This window comes from Pecten maximus, chromosome 2 (genome assembly GCF_902652985.1).
Source record: "Pecten maximus chromosome 2, xPecMax1.1, whole genome shotgun sequence".
Classification (NCBI taxonomy): Eukaryota; Metazoa; Mollusca; class Bivalvia; order Pectinida; family Pectinidae; genus Pecten; species Pecten maximus.
Window position 1 is genome coordinate 28,950,337 of NC_047016.1, and position 19,475 is coordinate 28,969,811.

At 33.1% G+C, this 19,475-nt stretch overlaps 1 protein-coding gene across 1 annotated transcript in view; it reads right to left on the reverse strand.

Moving 5' to 3' along the window:
* Positions 1-3,854: 3,854 nt before the first annotated feature.
* Positions 3,855-19,475, reverse strand: part of LOC117321752 (GATA zinc finger domain-containing protein 14-like) — a 42,813-nt gene continuing 27,192 nt past the window's right edge. Inside the window, exon 2 of the mRNA XM_033876268.1 lies at positions 3,855-10,946. Within this exon, the coding sequence (XP_033732159.1) occupies positions 8,974-10,946 (1,973 nt within the window). The 3' untranslated portion in view covers positions 3,855-8,973. The remainder of the gene's footprint in view (positions 10,947-19,475) is intronic.

Consider the following 19,475-nt stretch of genomic DNA (forward strand, 5'->3'; position numbering starts at 1 on the left):
CTCTCTATATATTTAAAAACAATATTCATTTCCCAAATTACATATATTTACATTTTTTTTGTATTAAACCAGTACATACTGTGTTGATTTCAATTTATGTTAATTATTTCTAGTTAATAGTTTGAATAACAAATTTCGCTTTTTAAATATTTTTTTCTTTATTTTATTAATAAAAAATCTCAAAGATCAAAAGATTAAAAGATAATATTGTATGGTATAATCACTGCTTAGGAAAATTCTGTACTGTCATATAGTGATATTATCGATTTCATACAACAGGTTTTCCCAAAATTACACCATTTGTTTGAGTTTCACTAATCAACTTTTGCATAATTTGTTGTACGTTTTAAATCACTTTAAATTTGTTTTCACGGTCACCTCACCAAATGAAGTCATTTGTGACTTAAAAATAAAAAGTAGTGATAAGCTAAATCACTTCAATGTTCTCCACAGCAGCAAGAATTGGTCAGAAGGAAATAACAAACACATAAATGAGTGAAAATACCCCCCTTTCTTTTTACGTAGAATCGCCTTTCCATTTTGCAGTTTTATCTTAGTTTGGTCATTGTAAAAATGCACTACATCAAAATTAGCCAAATTTTAAATATTCCTTTATACGGACATGCACAAATGACCCATTCGTATTGACCAACAACGGAAACAATATGTCTGTGTAGCTGGTTGCCAGAGAACTGATAGAAAACTACGTTGTATCTTTGACATTCCAGGGATTAACATACAGACGGACACCTTAACAAGCCTTAACAGTCAATACACACTCAGTTCTCTGTGATCTCTATTTTACAATAATCACTTTAAGATAACCAAATTCAATTCTCCCCCCTTATCTTTTAACTATAACCCATCAATTTGCTCGCCGCAATAACTCCAAATTTAGAACAAGCAGTGAGATAGGAAACAAACGGAAGGGGAGAAGAAGTCAGATCGTTTTGTGTCAGTTCCGTCTTTGAGGGTATCATAGTGTAGAATTTGACCATCAGATAATGTAACCCCTCTCGGGTGGTCCGCGAAGACTATGGTACCTCATAGCGGCCATTATGGAAATCATCTAGCCTGAATGTATACATCTACATATAAGTGTGGAAAATAAAGATAGACGCTTCCCCTGGAGATGCCATTAGCAGTGAATACATAAATATTTCAAAACTTTACAATTAGTTATACCCACTTTGATCAACGTCAATAATGGATTGCTGACATCTCTTTTTACTAATCAAATATAGACTGGCGGTTTCTACAAGTTAAAAATAACGTTTTCAGACAAAGACCATGATTAATAAATAACAGAACAACATTCGCACACAAAGAAAGACAGAATCCTATTCTGACTAAAATCAGTTGGTTCAGCTTGCGACAGTGCATGTGTTGTCGTTATTGGCATATAAGCTAATACACCTTTCATTTCCGATCATTTTGGTATGCGTGCACACGTGCGAGAGGCAATTGTTAATATACGTACAGTGTAGATGGGATTTATTTGACATATACGTACAATGTATGTCCATTTCTGCCAAGATATGGCACTTTCTATGAAATCATGACAATAATTGGACCAATTCCAACATGAGTTGAAGGTTTAACAGTGAGTTTATTCTGACATTTATTTCATGTATGTGTCTTTGTTTCGGTCACTTTATAACAAGGGGTGTAGAAATGGCTGATTATGAACGAAATGTTCAACAGTAAAACGGTTTAAGATGATTAAAATTCAAATATATTCAACTGAATCAACACTTCACAGTGTCATTTGTACATTTTTTTCTTTCCTATCCTTATAAATATTCAAATTTTTACATTGAAATTGATTATGGTTATGTATTACTCCTTCTATATTTCACATTTGTTCCGATCTATTGTGATTTTCACGAAATAAAAATAAAAGTGCTGTTCGCTAAAACGTATTTTTACAATACCTATCAAACAACATACAATAATTGGGTACTCCGGTTTCAACCCACACTAGGAACCCTCCTGTTCTTCCATCCGAGCCAACAAGAGGCTTTAATAGAAGTTGGTATAACTTGCTTCACAATTGTTGTTTAGTAAAGCTTAAAAAGGATATGTATACCAACACATATTGTTTTACCGGGGCGTGGGTTTGTTTTTTGCTAAATTGTCTACATATGTTTTTATATTTTGTAGATTCTAGTAACTCGCTATCAACAAAAATGATAATTTCCGACAATAATCTGCCGACAGCATGATTCTTTAGACGGAACATTCTCTTTTGATGGTGAAGTGTTGTCGTCATCAAGACAAGACAATGTGTCATGTAGTTAATAGCATGGCATTGCAGTGCAATTATATTTGCAAGACTTGCTATGATACTTACCTTTAGTTTCCATTAGCATTTCACACTTAACATGTACGTAAGGTACATGCATGTAAAACAATGCATTTCACAGAGTGTTTTACTGTGATGGCTGTTATTAGAATAATAACACTGAACAGCTTTGTATAATCATTTTGTAAAAGGAAATATGTAAATAAGAACAGTTTTGATTTCAATCTCGGAAATTGTATCAAAGAAAACGTTATGGTTTTGCAGTTTATTAAAAAAGGAAACTACGTTTTTTTTTTTTTTTTTTTTTTTTTTTTTAATTCGTTTTTTGTTTTTGTTTTTGTCAATGTTCTATAATGGAACTCATAATTCAGGTTAACACCTATAATATGATGGACATGGATAATACTTCTGAATGTTTGTACAGTAATGCATTATTCGAAATGTTGTACTTCAAAACGATTGATTGTAAATGATGCTACATATATGCCGTATATTGATAATGTTACCTAGATTCCGTCATGGTTCCTAAATGTTTGTTAATTTCGATGTCATCAGTAGACTAATACCCAATATGTTCTACCGATTCGCTGGATACGGCATTAAATAGCACTAGAGTGACATTTGTGCAATGCTAATGATCCTAGAGATGTATTTTTCATTACGGTGATTGGTTCCCAATACAACAGATCTCTTTCAATGCAACATATTGGTTGGGGACGGAGACTGAAGCCACCAGTATGAATGGAAATAGCCCCCACTCATGATTCTAATCATTCCCGTCAATGTTAGCATACCGTATAATTACAACGATAAAGTCAGCTAGCATAAGTTGGGTTTTCTTAAAACCGACACGCCCAATTCCTAAAGGTTTAAATTTCACTTACTTCCAAAAACGAAACGTCAGGGTTTGAGGTTTGCAGGGAGCTCCTGATATCAAAAATGGCTGCCAAATGAAAAAGAGGTGGTGGCAACTGGCCTATCAATGACAAGCATTTCCGTTACATCGATGATCTAATCAGCAGCCAATAATAGGCCTGCATCGAGACATATCTCGATTTACTTCTAAAACGATATTTGTCATACTAGATATGTTAAAGGAAATGTCTACATATATATTGTACAAGGTAAACTGCGGGGTGGTTTCATTACTGCCATATCGTTGTCTCCCTTGTTACACATACTACAGTATATCGACTTGTGTATTGGTTTATTGTATGTTATCCACGAGAAGAATTTAGATGGACTATGCATAGCTTAAATAATATACGCAATGTACTACGATACTCAATCAATATATTTATCATTATAATTTATCAATTTATTTTTTATCAGGAGAAAATTATATAATTAACTCCAGCAATACATTTCGATAAAATAAGAAACGCTTTTCATCATTTCCAGAGTTTAGTGTTACCAGCTCTTAACTTTTATGGTGTGTGATTTTCAAACACGCCTTAATGTCATGTTTTCCACTGGCTCACTTTACTATGAAATAATATAGACAAACAATGTAACAAAATAGTACGTATAAAAAAGATAAAAAAGACACTTTTAATGTTTCTCTTCTTTTATTAACATTTGTTTTATTCATCACGTTATTGGTACAACATAGGATCAACATATACATATAAATAGCTATATATAGATATAAAACCACGTATGTTATCTATGAGGTCATTCTAGAAGGTATGAGCTATAATATGAGTAATATTATCTTTGAGCAAAACTTAAAAAAATGACATTTTAAAATAGGTAAAACATAATGCTTGTTATACAGTGTAAAACACCAGAACACCGTGACTGACTATATTAATCCACACAACAAGTATATACGCCGCGATGAATGAGACAATAGGGTATATTAAACAATCGTACATAAATAATACATTTACAAGGCATCATTTACTGATATCAACGTCGTCGTAATATGCATTGTTTAACTCTAGTTGATATGAATTTTTTGTTATATTGATATATTACTGAATGCATTTTAATTGCTGATAAAAAATAACAATATGGCAATTAATATTTTAAATAATACATACAAAATTACAAGATGAATTCATTGAACAAAAAAAAAAAAAAAAAAAATCCGCAATAATTATAATGTAGTGAACTGTTATTGCTTGCTGGTATAGTTTCATATACATATAATACGGATCTACTACCACATGGTATTGGTATTAATTGCTTTTTAGATCAACTACAATTTTGCCCCACACATATAATTCTGCACCAGACCTGTTCACCTTGGGTAGGGACAGTAATGTCTTTCGTACCTATGGCATCATTTAACATGAATTTGACGAAAATTCCTAACAACGGTATAAACGTTCTCGAATCCACAAAGGTTTGTGTGTGCTTTAGTATCAGGTTATATCACATGACAGTGAGTTTCTGAAATATTCGTTTCTTTGTTTATTTTGACACAAATGACGTCCACAACAATCAAATGTATTCTTTGACGTAGTAAGTGACTATGGCGTAACGGACAATCTGTAGAAAATTGCTCAGACAAATCCAAAAATAATACTCCGTCGTTTCATTACTCCAAAGCATTTAACTAAAGGTCGCAATTATCTTTGGCGTTACGACCACTTGCTTACTAAATAATCAAATATCAAAAAGACGAAAACAGTTGAAAGGTCAAAGGTTGAGGTCCAGTAAACTACAGGGCCTATGAAATGGCAACAAACATTTCTCATATTACAATAAGAAATGTGATATTTGTGAATAGTTGAGTCCTGGAGGGAGTTCAGAGTGCGTGATTTATGAACGAAGAGTAATTTTCCTATTGTATAACAATGTTGGTATCATGGTACCCGTCACACGCTCCAGCCGAGACATTACCTGTGTGACCAGTACCGAATGGCTTACGTGTCGTAGTTGTGTGGCCGATATTTCACTTTAATATTACATGCCGGGGGTTTTCGTACTCGGTACGTTTGAAATACCTACCCGCATTCCGCCAATTACATGTAATTACAAGATCATAATAAGTAAGCATTGGAACGACACGTGTTTGGTCTGAAGTCACTTTCATGACATGTCTAATTCATGCAAACAACATTTAACGTCAAATTGTGATATGAATATGTTGTCATGTTTTGTTCTATATTGAAAGGTATCGTATATTGCGAAGTTATTAAAGTTCTTCAATCTACTTGGTGTTTTCAGTAAATCGGTGCATTTGTGTAGTTAACTTGGCAGCGACCGAGTACATTGCTATTTTCATGAAATATATAGATTTAATCTATCCTTGATTAAAAGCGCATATTGTAGAGTTGAATTCTAATTCCAATTAGACCAGTTTTCCATAAAAAGGAGAAGAAAAAAAATGAAAAAACAAACTTCCTACACTAAGTCTACGATCTCGCAAACTAATATTTGCAATCGAGCTCCTTTTGTGCAAAAGTGTTTTAATTGTGATCGAATGGAATCTGGAGGAATGAGGCTTGCTCGAAGGAAAAAGCAACAAAACATTACCACTAGGTAAACGAAATCTTAAGAAGATTAAAATGGTCCTCACCGGCAATACATTAAAACTTATGAAGGTAATATCATGAATTATCATACATGTATACATTTTAATAAACGATTGTATATAGTTTACTTTCCGTCTTCTTACATATTGATATAGTTGAGATTAACATATATTCTGATAAACCACAAGGGACATTTGTGGTCACAATTATAGACATAATTTATATTATAAATTCACCTTAAATCGTAACCACACTTTAACAGAAAATTAGATTAATGCTGGACCCAGTTATAGAAATGATTGATGATCAGTGAAAAAGGAAATAAAGGAGCTAGATATAATCTACCCATGTACACGTCTTTGTCATTATTATACTTATAATTCTGGGTTGATATTGTTGAGGTGTTTTGTTTAATCATAACGGGATATTAGCTTTACATATGATATGTACCGTAACACTGTCTGTCGAGATTAAAAGTTTATACATGAAAATATTGTTCAGAATACACAACAAACATATGAACCGTTTTATTTTGTTTTTTGTAAGTTATCAAATATCAATAATTTATCACGAAAAGTGTATACCGTTTACATCACTGAAGAGTCCTACCCGCATGATGGAGTTTTATAATACTTAAGGCGTTATTTATTTACAATAATAACAATAATAAAACTGTTTACAAATACTATTACATTTGTAAAAATTAAAAACTAACTTTATATGATAAATTATCAATTGAAAATAACGTAATAAACATATGATTTCAGAAATTTATTTATGATTTAATGTTTAAGAAATTTCATAAATTTCATTTGAGATAGTTTTAATGTATTTAACTGTTAGGAATTATGAAATTATCTTAAAGGAGTTTATATATATATTACTGTCATTTTATTGCTAATTTATTTTATAGAGTTATGCTAATCAATGATGATGTTTATATATAACTTAACTGGAAGTAACAAAATAAAAACGCATTCCTTTTTTGTAAAAGTGCTTCGCCAAAAATTTCAAATTCTAATATGCTTGAAAAGTTATGCATTACAAGGTATGTGTATGTCTATCGATATCCGAATTCGCATAAAAGATATGACGTCTACACCTCACATATTAGTGCTAAAATCACAGATACTGATACAATCTAAAATGGAATACGACATTTTAATTTACGGCAAGAATTGCATGAAAGCTGACTCCGACAGTTAAACATATTTACATTCTAAATATCCATGATACATCATCTTGTAGAAAATGCGTATACTGTAAACTGACTGAAAAACTGGTTCCTAAATATACTGAATATACAAATATCAGCGGTTGTTCCGTTATTATATCTCCTATGTTGATGTATGTTTTTGTATTAATTTAGCCGTCTTTTGTTTCAAACATCAAAATTTCATGAAGAATGTAAATATGGCTCTGTGTCAAAATTGTTATTTTTTTTTAAAGATATACATGTAGTAATTTTAAAATATTACATTAACATTATTGTTATTGTTCCTGTATAAGTATTTTAAAAGCTGTTACATAAACCTAATATAGGTACCCCTTTTAATGGCTTTAAAAAAAAAAAAAAAAAAAACATCAATTGATACAATTATCTTACTCAGAAATTTGCAATTCAACGCATTACTTATTAAAATATTTTTTTTTATTCTAAATCTACCGACACCATTTTGCGTTTTTTTAAATACACAAGGTACTTTTGCGGTTTTACATTAAATTCAGAAAACATCATAAGTAAGTACTGATTGTACTGCTATAATTAAGTAAAAACTCGTTACCTAATATGGGAGTAAATATACCCTGTAGTCACGTGACAAGGGTTAGTTTAAGAAGATCAAGTAGAAAGTTGTTGTGTTGTTGGGTCAGATGCACCCTTACTAATTCGATATATAATACATTAATGTATGGAACATTTATTCTTTTGTAGCATGATTCAGTCAGCTGTTACTAGCAGTTAACGCTATGCTGAACATTGTTGTATTCTATATTATGTAATTCATGTATACTTAGTATTTGAATGATGTTTGGTTTTCTTTGAAGTGAGCGGATGTACGATTTTAGCAATTAGTACATCTAAGAAGGAGACGCATGTTTTAGTAAAAATAAATTTTTGAATAATTATTTACACTTTTATTTCCTGAAACAATAAATACAATAAATAAAAATTGAACACATCAAACAATATTTAAAACACGCTTTTTCTCTGTACCTTAAATTGGAAGGACAAATAATTTCTCATTTTTTTCACTTTCCATACAAACACCATATGACATTAATTATGCATAAATTATTTTATCAGTTTTAGAGAGAGAGAACAGATTGTAAGGCTTGGTAATTATAGGTCAGTTATTGCTATACAACAGCATATCATTTTTATTTTTTATTTTCAGATGACATTTTAAAACAACAACATATCGTTTTATTTTAGTTTTAGATGACATTTTGACTTTTAACTTTATATCTGAATCAATAAAATGATATTAACACTGTCTGATCTTTGACTTCCATATTTCCATTACAAAATAATTTATCGCAACATTTTTCAATTATCACCGAAAGTTATTTGAATTAGTCAGATTTCTTGATTCTTGGATTTCTTGCAAAATTCACGATTTTTAGAAAATGACAAATAACATCTTCGAAGATTTATTTACAGACATAAATGGTATGTAACTCCTAGAATTTTCGAGAAATTAAAATGATTTACGATATTGTTAAACATACATTAACGAGTACCTTAAACGTTCCTATTATATACCTATCAGAGATAATATCTTAACGATAAGCATAAGAAATGCAACTGAATGATAATCAATATCACCGTCCACTATGGGGTAGGTATACAATAAACACCTATATAGTTCAGGATGAAGTGGTACATTGATGAAGCACAACACAAAACCACATTATACTACTTGAGCGTCAATACGAGATCTCTAATTGGCCATAGACGTTGCTTTATTGCCTTTTTCGACAGCAAACCACTTCTCAGGTCATCTAAATTATCACTGACAAATTTTTATAGCCACCCGTTTTTGTCCAATTTCTCATAAACCTGAGTGGGAAAGGCGACTAAGTGTGCTGTTTTACGACAGAAAAACATAAAATTTGTCAAAGATTATTGAGCGTCAAGAACGTGAACTCAAGATCAAATTTCATGACCACTACACGGCCATTTTATATGGTCTGATATTCTGTTTGTTGGCTATTAAAATACTCGTTAAATATACCACTAAGGTCCGAGGATCCCGGATCATTACACGCCATATTAGCAGAATATTGTTCCGAAGGGTAATCAGACTCAGAACTGTGATGGCCGGCTAACGTTCGTATTGACGTTTCGGTCGAGAGCTGGCGAGAGTTCATTACGTGATTAACGTCCTGCGAGTAACCTTCAACATAATTGATACCATAAAGTGAATTTGATGAATTTTGTTCCATACGATGTGGCAGCTGGGGATATGTCGGTTGCTTGGCCATATAACCGCCATTATGACTACCATGTCGGGTTGCTAAGCTATTGTTGTCAGATGGTGCTGCATGGTTATATCGGGATGGCGGCTGTGTGTAAGAAGTCTGACAGTGTATCCCGGTGTTAACTCTATATTGGTATAATGGACTAATAGCAGCACCGTGTTCGTTGTTACCGAAACCGTCACTGGCGACCGGAGAATGTGCTGTCTCATTACTCCATGAATCTGCTCCAGCTAAACCACTGGCACGAAATTGAATGCTGGGAATTGAATACACCGATGACGATCCACGCATGCTCCGTTTCATATTGTTACCATAGTTATTATTGTTTAGCGAATCGTACTGTCCGGAATTGTAGTTACCCATATGCGGTTGTTGCTGTAGAGATGAACGACCAGATTCGGTCTGTTTAATATCAGTGTGTCCCATCCTGGTATTTTGATACGAATACTGAGATATGTTAGCCATATTTTGGGGTTTTGTTGGAGGGAACCCTGAGCTGTACTGTAATGGCGCCGTACTATATCGACTTTGATTCATGTATGTATTTCCATAAGATCCGAAGTGTTGAGACATCGTAGACATATTTTCCGTGGCACTCAACGGTCCTGGGCAAGCGTCCGAGCGACCCTTGTTGTTTATAAAGCCATTCTCATGCCTATTTCTATTAACACTAACATCGTGTTGAACCGGGCTAGACTTGAGAGGCGACGAGGAGTATTGGGGAGTTCCATGACCCATTTCAGGATTTGAATTAGTTCGGTTAAAATCAACACAATTAGAGACCATTGACTTAACAGTACTAGGAGGCGTGCTGCAAGGTAATAACACAGGCGAATACTCTAATCCCGTCCTACCTGTCAAAATCTCACTTGAAACCTCCGTGACGTCATCAAGTACATGCATCTTAGAATCGTCCATGTTATCTTTACTATTCGCGATATTGCACGCACATGCTGAATCAGGACTGTTGAGTGTTTGGAAGTCAAACGATGGAGTCGAGTGTTGGTTTCCGTTCGGGTCAATGCTTTGCTTTGATGTATGATTTTTCTCTAAATCAATGACTTCTTCTGTCTCATTCACATTTCGATCATCAGCGAGGTCTAAACCATTTGTTATGGTGCCGTCCCTGTTGTTGTCATTACCCGATGGCTCACTGTTCCCCTCTTCACTACTTCCCGGGGAGCCAGCCTTTAAAATATGTTCTAATGTTTTTGTTTCGGTTCCATCAGAAGAATACTGCCCGTTGTTTTCCATGTTTTCGTGTTTACTTTCAGCATTCTCCAGTCTCTCACAACTTCCTTCAGATGATGTTGGACTATCCATACCACAATCCAACGGAAACGATTTACCACCGTTTTCCATTTTCTGTCGCTGTGACTGTGTTTGTCGTTTGTATTTCATTCGTCTGTTTTGAAACCAAACTTTGACCTGTCTTTCTGTGAGATCCAGCGAAGCTGCTATCTCAATTCTCCTAGGCCTACACAGATACTTGTTGAAATGAAACTCCTTTTCCAGTTCCAGCAGCTGAGTATTTGTATAAGCCGTCCGCAATCTCCGTGTACCCCCACTGCCACCACTTCCGTTACTATTTCCACCACTTCCGCTTCCACCATTATTGCCATTGCTAGTTGGTGTTGATGCATTTTGTGGATGGATCGCGACAAACTCGGAACCTGCAACATAGAAAATATTAAGTAATTATATATGAAATAATTAAAACGGCGCCTTTCCGAACGCATAAATCTAAAATGATAATTGCATTACCTTGAAAATATTCTAATTAATCGATATTTGCTCACCTGACCCCCCCCCCCCCCCCCCCCCCCCCCCCAAAAAAAAAAAACAAAAAAAAACCAAACAAACAAACAAACAAACAAAGATATAGCATATAAGGTAACAATGATAATATATCACACAACAATAGTAACATTTTTAAAAGAACAAATTTCCCCGGTATTGGTAGTCAACAAATCATAATTCAACTGTATGGATCAATACATCTCAGTTTTTTGTCATTGTCTTAAAATGAAACGAAAATTTAATTTTAAGTTTAATATTTATATTAGCATGTAAAAATATTGGTCATTTATATATGATTCTCGGTCGAATTAACCTTACATATGTTTAAGCATGAAGTTAAAACAATGTGTAATGAAAGGAAATAAGACATATCATTTGTGAAGGTGATAAAACCTTTACTGATTAACGAATTGATTTGAAATTGACACATGTATTTACATAGCAACTAGGAAACAGATATTGTTTGCGTCAAATACGACTACGAGTAATTGTATGAATACCCCATTAATGGAATTGAATTTAAGCCCTGTCACTCATATTGATTCCAAAATGTTACACCGTTGGTGGGATAAATGCATATTATACCGTCACATTTAAAAGACCGAAGTAATCTGACATCATATCCCAATGGATAGAATTAAATTTGAATAAGTGGTATTTTAGTAACAGGTCGCAGTAATAAAGAGAATTCTCAAATCATTGGGTTTAGAATCATATTAAGTATTTGGCAGGCCACGTTATGGGGAAAATATATAAACAGAGACCTACAGACGTATAGGAAATGTAAATTCTAAATAAACAAAGATACTTATCATATATCAAATTTAATGAGTTTTCAATACTCGTTCGTTAACCTTAATTTCTTCGTGTAAAGGAATTATCCGTTTTTTCAAAAATTTCAAAATGGTATTGAAAAGGAATACTACATCTTTGGCGGATAATGGTGTATGTATTTGACCAGTTTTATTACAAACGTTATCACGTACAATGCCATTTATATCGCCTGGTAAGTATTCTAGGGACAATATATTTATTTGATTACTGCATTATATACAAGATAATGAAGAACAAGAGGAATTTCCTGGTCGTCATCACGATCTCATTTAGAATGCTGCTATTTCCGAATGCGATATGAAGTCAGATGGGCTTGTCACCACCTTAACTCACATTTGAGATGTCACTTTACCCGGATTTGACCTAGATTTGTATGGTGGTTGTAGTCGATCTGTAAGATTTGAGTAACCATAGCCACTTAATATTAAACTAATTGTGAGTATACCAATATATATTCACATTTTTACATGTTTCGTTTGTTTGACATCGTTTCATCTTTTGCCAATTTTATCTATAATTCACAAGTTTTTGGCCCTAATGACCTTTATAGTGTTGATTGGCAGTTAAGAACTATTCTACCATGTTTGCTATGCAACGCCAGTTTTGATTGGTTTAAAACCATGTATTATTTTCCAATAACCCACGCTCGTGCCAATAATACACGGTCGGCAGTCACAGCTGTAACAAATTTGTATATGTAATATTCACCTGTTTTATAGAAGGTTACTATAGCCGAGTGGGCTAATGGGTTAGTCTTTCAATAAATTTTTATCACGACGTGAGTTCGAATCCTATGGAGGCCCCCTATTTTTTTTTTCTCCTTTTTTTTTTTAATTTTCAAAATCAATGCCATATGATAGTTGCTCTTGATCGTAGTACTGAATTGCCAGTATATTTCATCAACAAATAATGCAATACTCAAGAAAAAAATTACAAGGTTTTCTCGGGGTTTCTTTGCTATTAGAAAGAGGTCGATCTCAGAACTAAACAGTACATGGTAGAATAGAAATAATCAACTTTGACTCGTGTATTGTGCGGCCTGAGTTATTAATTAATTGCAAAATATCCTCGTCCTCGTTGTATATCCTGCAATAATACACGAATCATCGTTAATTATTTCTTAAATAACTAACTAACTCCTACGGCGCGTCTGGTCTTATTCTCCTATTACTGTTTTAGGAGTCTCCATGCAAATCTGAATGTTCTTAATATTTTGCCGTCGTGTAATCGATTTTGATTTTGAATAATGGTAGCGTTATTATATCGGTATTCTTTTTTTTATCTAGGTATTAGGACAATGATATCTAGAAAGATGAAACAGCTTGCATTGCATACTTCTCATATGAATATGACTCAAATTGTGTATTGAATGCACTGTTATCAATTTGGTATTACTAGCTAGTGTAGGTTAAAACTAAAATGATACCAATATTTGTTTAAAACATTTAAACATAATATGTACATAAAATCATTGATGGAAAATCATATCGTAAATGAAAATGAGGCATTATAAGGATGTTTTACCGTACATAAATGCTTTAAGACATTAAGATAGGGTATTGTTATATTATGATAGGGTGTTGTTATATTACAATAGGCTGATGTTATATAACAATAGGGTATTGTTATATTACAATAGGTTGTTGTTATATATCAATAGGCCGTTGTCATATTACAATAGGATGTTGTTATATAAAATATGATGTTGTTATATTACAACAGGGTATTGTTATATTACAATAGGGTATTGTTATAGTATGCTAGGATGTTGTTATATTGCAATAGGTTGTTGTTATATATCAATAGGGTATTGTTATAGTATGCTAGGATGTTGTTATATAACAATAGGGTGTTGTTATATTACGATAGGGTGTTGTTATATTACAATAGGCTTTTGTTATATTACAATAGGCTTTTGTTATATTACAATAGGCTTTTGGCATATAAACAATCACGTTAAATTATACGCAAACGCTATCAGCTGACAATGAGAAAGAAGAGAACAAGTGAACCAAATAATAAAAAATCTATTATCCTAAATCAACATCGATAAGTATGGCAAGATAGAATACAGATTTTATAACAATCCTTGTAGACGTGAAATGAGAATGATATCTGGTGTATCGGAAGGATAAGCGTCCGCGTCCACATGAGATCATGGATATAAACACAAGTGATCAACACTTCATACGTGACGTGCTTAATGAAACTGCATACATTTTTATAACAGATTATTTCCCAATGGCTTGATTACTGAATCAAAATACCCTCCTAGTGATATCGTACTAGTACTCTCTTTTAATTATCTGTAATCATTAACCATCATCAACAATCAATAAAGGCCATTAACATGCCCGTTCCCAGCAGAATTGTGAGTTGTTTACACCCGTCGAAATCTTTTCTGGATGGTTAAAGCAAATAATATCCCAATGCAAAGGCCAATTGACTTTAACGATCACGCAAGTTTATAAATAGCACAAGTTAAAAAATAGATAGATACACAATTCTAAAATAGGATTCATATAAAGGAAATATTATCAATAGACATTATCAGATACGATATCAATAATAATATTGATAACAAATAAATAAAAAAGACAGGGAAACTCATTTCGATAGATTATTTGTTGATTTAAGCAATAACATTTTTTTTTAAAAAGAGGTGTTATTGCGAGCGTTTGTTAAATTAAATTTTGGCTGTTTTGCACACATGAAAACTTTTAAACCTAGTGACATACTGATAATCCGTACACAATACCATCACAACATAGTGTGTTAGGATGATCAATGTGGATGTTACCTAATATATCAGGCTAACATGACAGGTAACACGGACCATTTAATGAACCTTTCCCTTAAGTGTTATCAAAGTCTTTTAAGCAGAACTAAAACTGAAATTTGAAACATAATTTCAACGTATGTGGGTTACTGTTGCGCCACATTATGCTGATCATTACTGTATTCATGTAAAATAATTTAACATTCCGATGACGTCACATTGTTTACAGGTTCCGCGTTGTGTCTGTAGACGAAGGCTGCATTTGGTATTTTTCATTATTTTTGTATGTTTTCTATGTTTGAATTAAAATTAAATATGGTACAACAACATCAAATAATACCAGCTATGAATAGAGTTTTACAAGAAACGGCAAACGCATAAGTCTTCTATAGCTAGTTTCACCCTGTCACCACATTCCTGATCGTAGCCGGGTTCGGCTGTCATGAAAACGATGGAGGCCGTGGTTTTAACACAATATATTGAATCAACCCGTTTTTACATGTAACGTTCTACAAAATACAGTATATCTTTGGAAAGTTTCTATGGATTATCAATTTAATTAATTACGATCCGCTGCTTTCGTGTATATTTATGTTTGTTCGTTTCTTTGCCGCCTTTTGACACTGAAACACTGAAGAGTTCCAATATCGGGACAATAACATTAACATCGACCACATATTTTTCCAAAAGTGCAACCTTGCATTTGACAAAAAAAAAAAAAAAAAAAAAGGATTATATGAGGTTTTTCTAAAAGGAAATTAACTCATTGATGTATATTTTGCTGTGCACCTGAATGACTTCCGTGACAAATAGGGAAAAAGTTCGATTATAAAACCAAAAACATCGTATAATAAATCGACCTTTTTGAAGTTAAGCGTAAAAATCAACAAGATGCACACTTTTCAGGTAAATATTGATAAACTCCTTCCATTAATTCCTGATACTCCATTGAAAAAAATCGTGAAAATCTATAACGGTGTTAATGTTTTTGTATTTACCTGTTACTGTGACCTTACTATATACGCGAGTGACCTGAAAGTCTGTCGTCATACAGAAGGCAATGTTGACTTTCACTTTGGGAGAGCATTAATAGTGACGCGAAAATGGCGGCAATAACGGATTCTTTACCTGTTGAAAATAAATGTAATATTTGGTCAAGACTGAAAACAACAAACGGAAGCAGACCACAGTAGATAATTCCAAACGTTTGGAATATTTCACTACCGTCTCATTATGACGTCACTCAAGGATTTATTTCCGTGTCATGCGTTTTTGAGAAGATGTAAAATTTATAAATTAATACCTCGCAAATAATTGAGACCGAATCTCAGTTTTTATTGGAAAGCCTCATACATAGATGGTCATCCCGAGAATATAGGTCAAATGGTAAACCGAGGACGTGCGTGTTCCACAGGGAATTGACTATACTAAGCAATATTGTTGGTCTTCAGTAAAGAAACAGATGATATCCATCGCTAATCAGACAGCGTACGATGACCTACATATATCAAACTAACGTAAACAGTGTAGGTAAAAGTACAAATCACTGGTTAGTAGAGTATATACTGTGGTTTATGTACAATATACTCTATCAAATCCATGTTATGTTATCCATTTTCCTTCTATCATAAATTATCAATTATTACACGTCATGACTATTATATTTCCAACTATCAACCAAGTTATGAACCTTTAGAATTGTTTACTATCTATAACAAGTAACTGGTATTATTTATTAATTACTTCAGTTCACTTCTAATGTAAATATAAGTTTGTCTTTTTAAACATCCTGGGAATAACAAGGGCAATGCATACTCCAGTTAAATAATCTACACGCAGGCGTGTCTATGTGAATCGGACGGATATCAAGTTAAATTGGTTTATAATACAGTATTATGAGAGAGTCACACATAAGACAAGTATATGATTATTTCTAATGACACATATCCTATTACCTCGTACAATATGGTGTTTTAGTGTTGTTTGATACTTTTTGGCTAATTTTAAACTACCACTTTAGGAACCCTTCTATTTAGTCTAGATTTACATTCTGGATATCATCCATGAAGTAGAAGACGGTTATCCTTCCTAAACTCGCCGTCGTATTGTCAGTTTACTTTCTCAATAGTCTCGTTGTAAATCTGTTTGGTTCATGTGTTACAATATTGTAATATGATTTACGTCTTGTTAACTTATCAGTATTTTTTTTTTATGAAATACAGCAATTAAATGAATCTGATATTATTTAGTATTCTTATGATGGTTGGTATTTTCATGACTGATTGCAAAAATAAAACGTAATTATTTCAATGGATCGTATTGAGTTTGTTTATGATTTATTTGAGTAGACTAGTAATTGAGCTCTTTATCTGATACATAAGACCATTCAGCATTAGTATCTTGATAACTGGACATTCTAGAATAAGACGATCAGTGATCGAATAATTTTTGGCTAGTGAACAAAGGGACTCTAGCAAGACATGATAAGATATAAGATCAGGAGACTCTGATCAGCAGAATATGGTAACAACTGTTGACAGATCATGAGATAGACAGAAATACGATATCTGGAAAGAGAGAGAAGGATGAGTGAGGAAACGAAGAAGGATACGACTGACAGCGGATATAAACGGTGTGGCTATCAATTTATATTTGACATGATTGAACTTTCGGACACAGAATATATGGGTAGAAAGGAAAGATATCAATTTGGTTCCTAAAAAAATGGAAATGTGTTGGAGATTAAAGAGCGTTGAAACATTTTTGGCGAGGACAGACACAGAGATAAGTTATCTGTAAAAAGGTACAGAACACAAAAAAGCGCGTGTAATCGAAATCGGGTTCGCATTTCCAGATCCAGTGAGCTCTCCACTTACGGTGTTTCTGTATGTAATCCGGTAGGTAACCAGAGATCGCACTGGTAGAGAGGTTGCATCGTTCAATTACTCGTATGTATTAGTATTTTTGAAATGATCAGGTTATGAAATCCGAACTTGAATATTATTACCCGAAAGATTAGGAGCACATTTACTTAAATTCCTCTCATGGGTCTCTGATCTTTTTGATAGACACACACGTTTAGTTGGGCTGGGAGTCGAATCTCCTGCCCGCTGGGTTATTCCTAGGTAGTATGTATCGTTTGTAGACCCTCCAGAAATACCCAAATGATAAATGCGTACTAGATCATATCGTTGTATTTCATCTGTGATAAAAAGAGTGCTGAGAAGAATTTCCTATTAATGATAAAAATGTAAATATAATCACAAAGCTCTGGCGAGTGTACGCCTGCGGTCTGACTGGTGTGAGAGCTTTTTACACAGCATCGCCCTTTTACACATATCGTCTACCACACAAAGGCACAAATCGAATACATTTCACTACTAGAATTGAAATTGACAAAATTCATATTTCAGCTGACTCAGACGTTTGGGGGTCCAAAAAGGGTGTGTTTATGATTTATTTTTTCTATATGATATTTTATTATAATACAGCTGTGTTTGAAACAAACTTACAGTATACCTGGTACCAAAAAATCCCTAGAGAGCAAACAATAAATAACGTATATTTTATATAAAATAAAATCAATATATTTTGATTGATAATGCATAATGTCTGTTTTCCATTCGATGATAGATTAATATTTACATTTTTCATACTTTTCATGAAATACATTATTGTAGTACTACTTATACAACGGTAAGTCTTGATATTAACAATTAAACTGTGAAATCTTGATTGTTTTTTTCTGAACATTGTTTGAATTTATATCATACAGCACATCGTGGTAATGTTTGAGCGAGACAAACCTCAGATTCATTTCTATCAATGGCTTAAAAAGAAGTAATGTTCTGCTGAACAGAGAGGTTTTTAATTACAAACCGTCTTTGTTTGCAAAACATCTAGGTTACAGAGTGTTTTCTGCATCAGTGGTGTTCTGTTCACTTTCATGGTGGGGCACAAGGAAGGGCAACTGATGACGAAACATGTGGTAATTTTCACAGGCAATATTGTGCGTCTTTAAATTGATGTTAATATATTATCTTATCAATACTATTGTTACAACAAAATGGGCTAAAGTGCAACGATCTATCATAAATTGCTATATACTATTGCATATAGTTTTTTTCTGAATTATTAATGAAGAAAATGTATAGTCCGAATAATTGGCAAGCTGCATGCTGTGGAATTTCATTGTGTTATCCAGAACGTTTTCATTCGTATTTATTCATATTTATTTGTAAATAGACAGATATAATATATGCGTGATTTAAAAAAAATTATATATATACTAAAGCATACGGATACAAAAACAAGGAATTCTAATAAATACTGGTACAAGCGATAATAACATTCACGCTTAATTTGTTTAAAGTTAGAAAGTAATTGCATCCCCTATGCTCCCCAGTAGCTTTTCAAATCTTGCAACGGTGATTGTATCTTAAGATCTGATCAGCAACAGGGGTACACGTGCATATGACGTCACACCATGACGTCCAGGTTAATTGTGAAACAGCATCACCATCTGCACCACAAAGACATCCTATGTGCAAAGTAAACATTCCTATCTCCCAGTGTGCTAGAACGGCACATCGGATTTCCTGTTACAAATATATATTATATATAGTGCAATTGGATTTATTTATGAATAGTATTCGTTTGGAAAGTCATACTTTTAAAACGATTATCAAAAAGTGTAATACCTTGGGAACTTTTTAAATTTAATTTTCTGTCATTTTCAAAATTTTAAAGCAATTAAAATGAAAGGACAATGTCAGACATAAGACGCCAG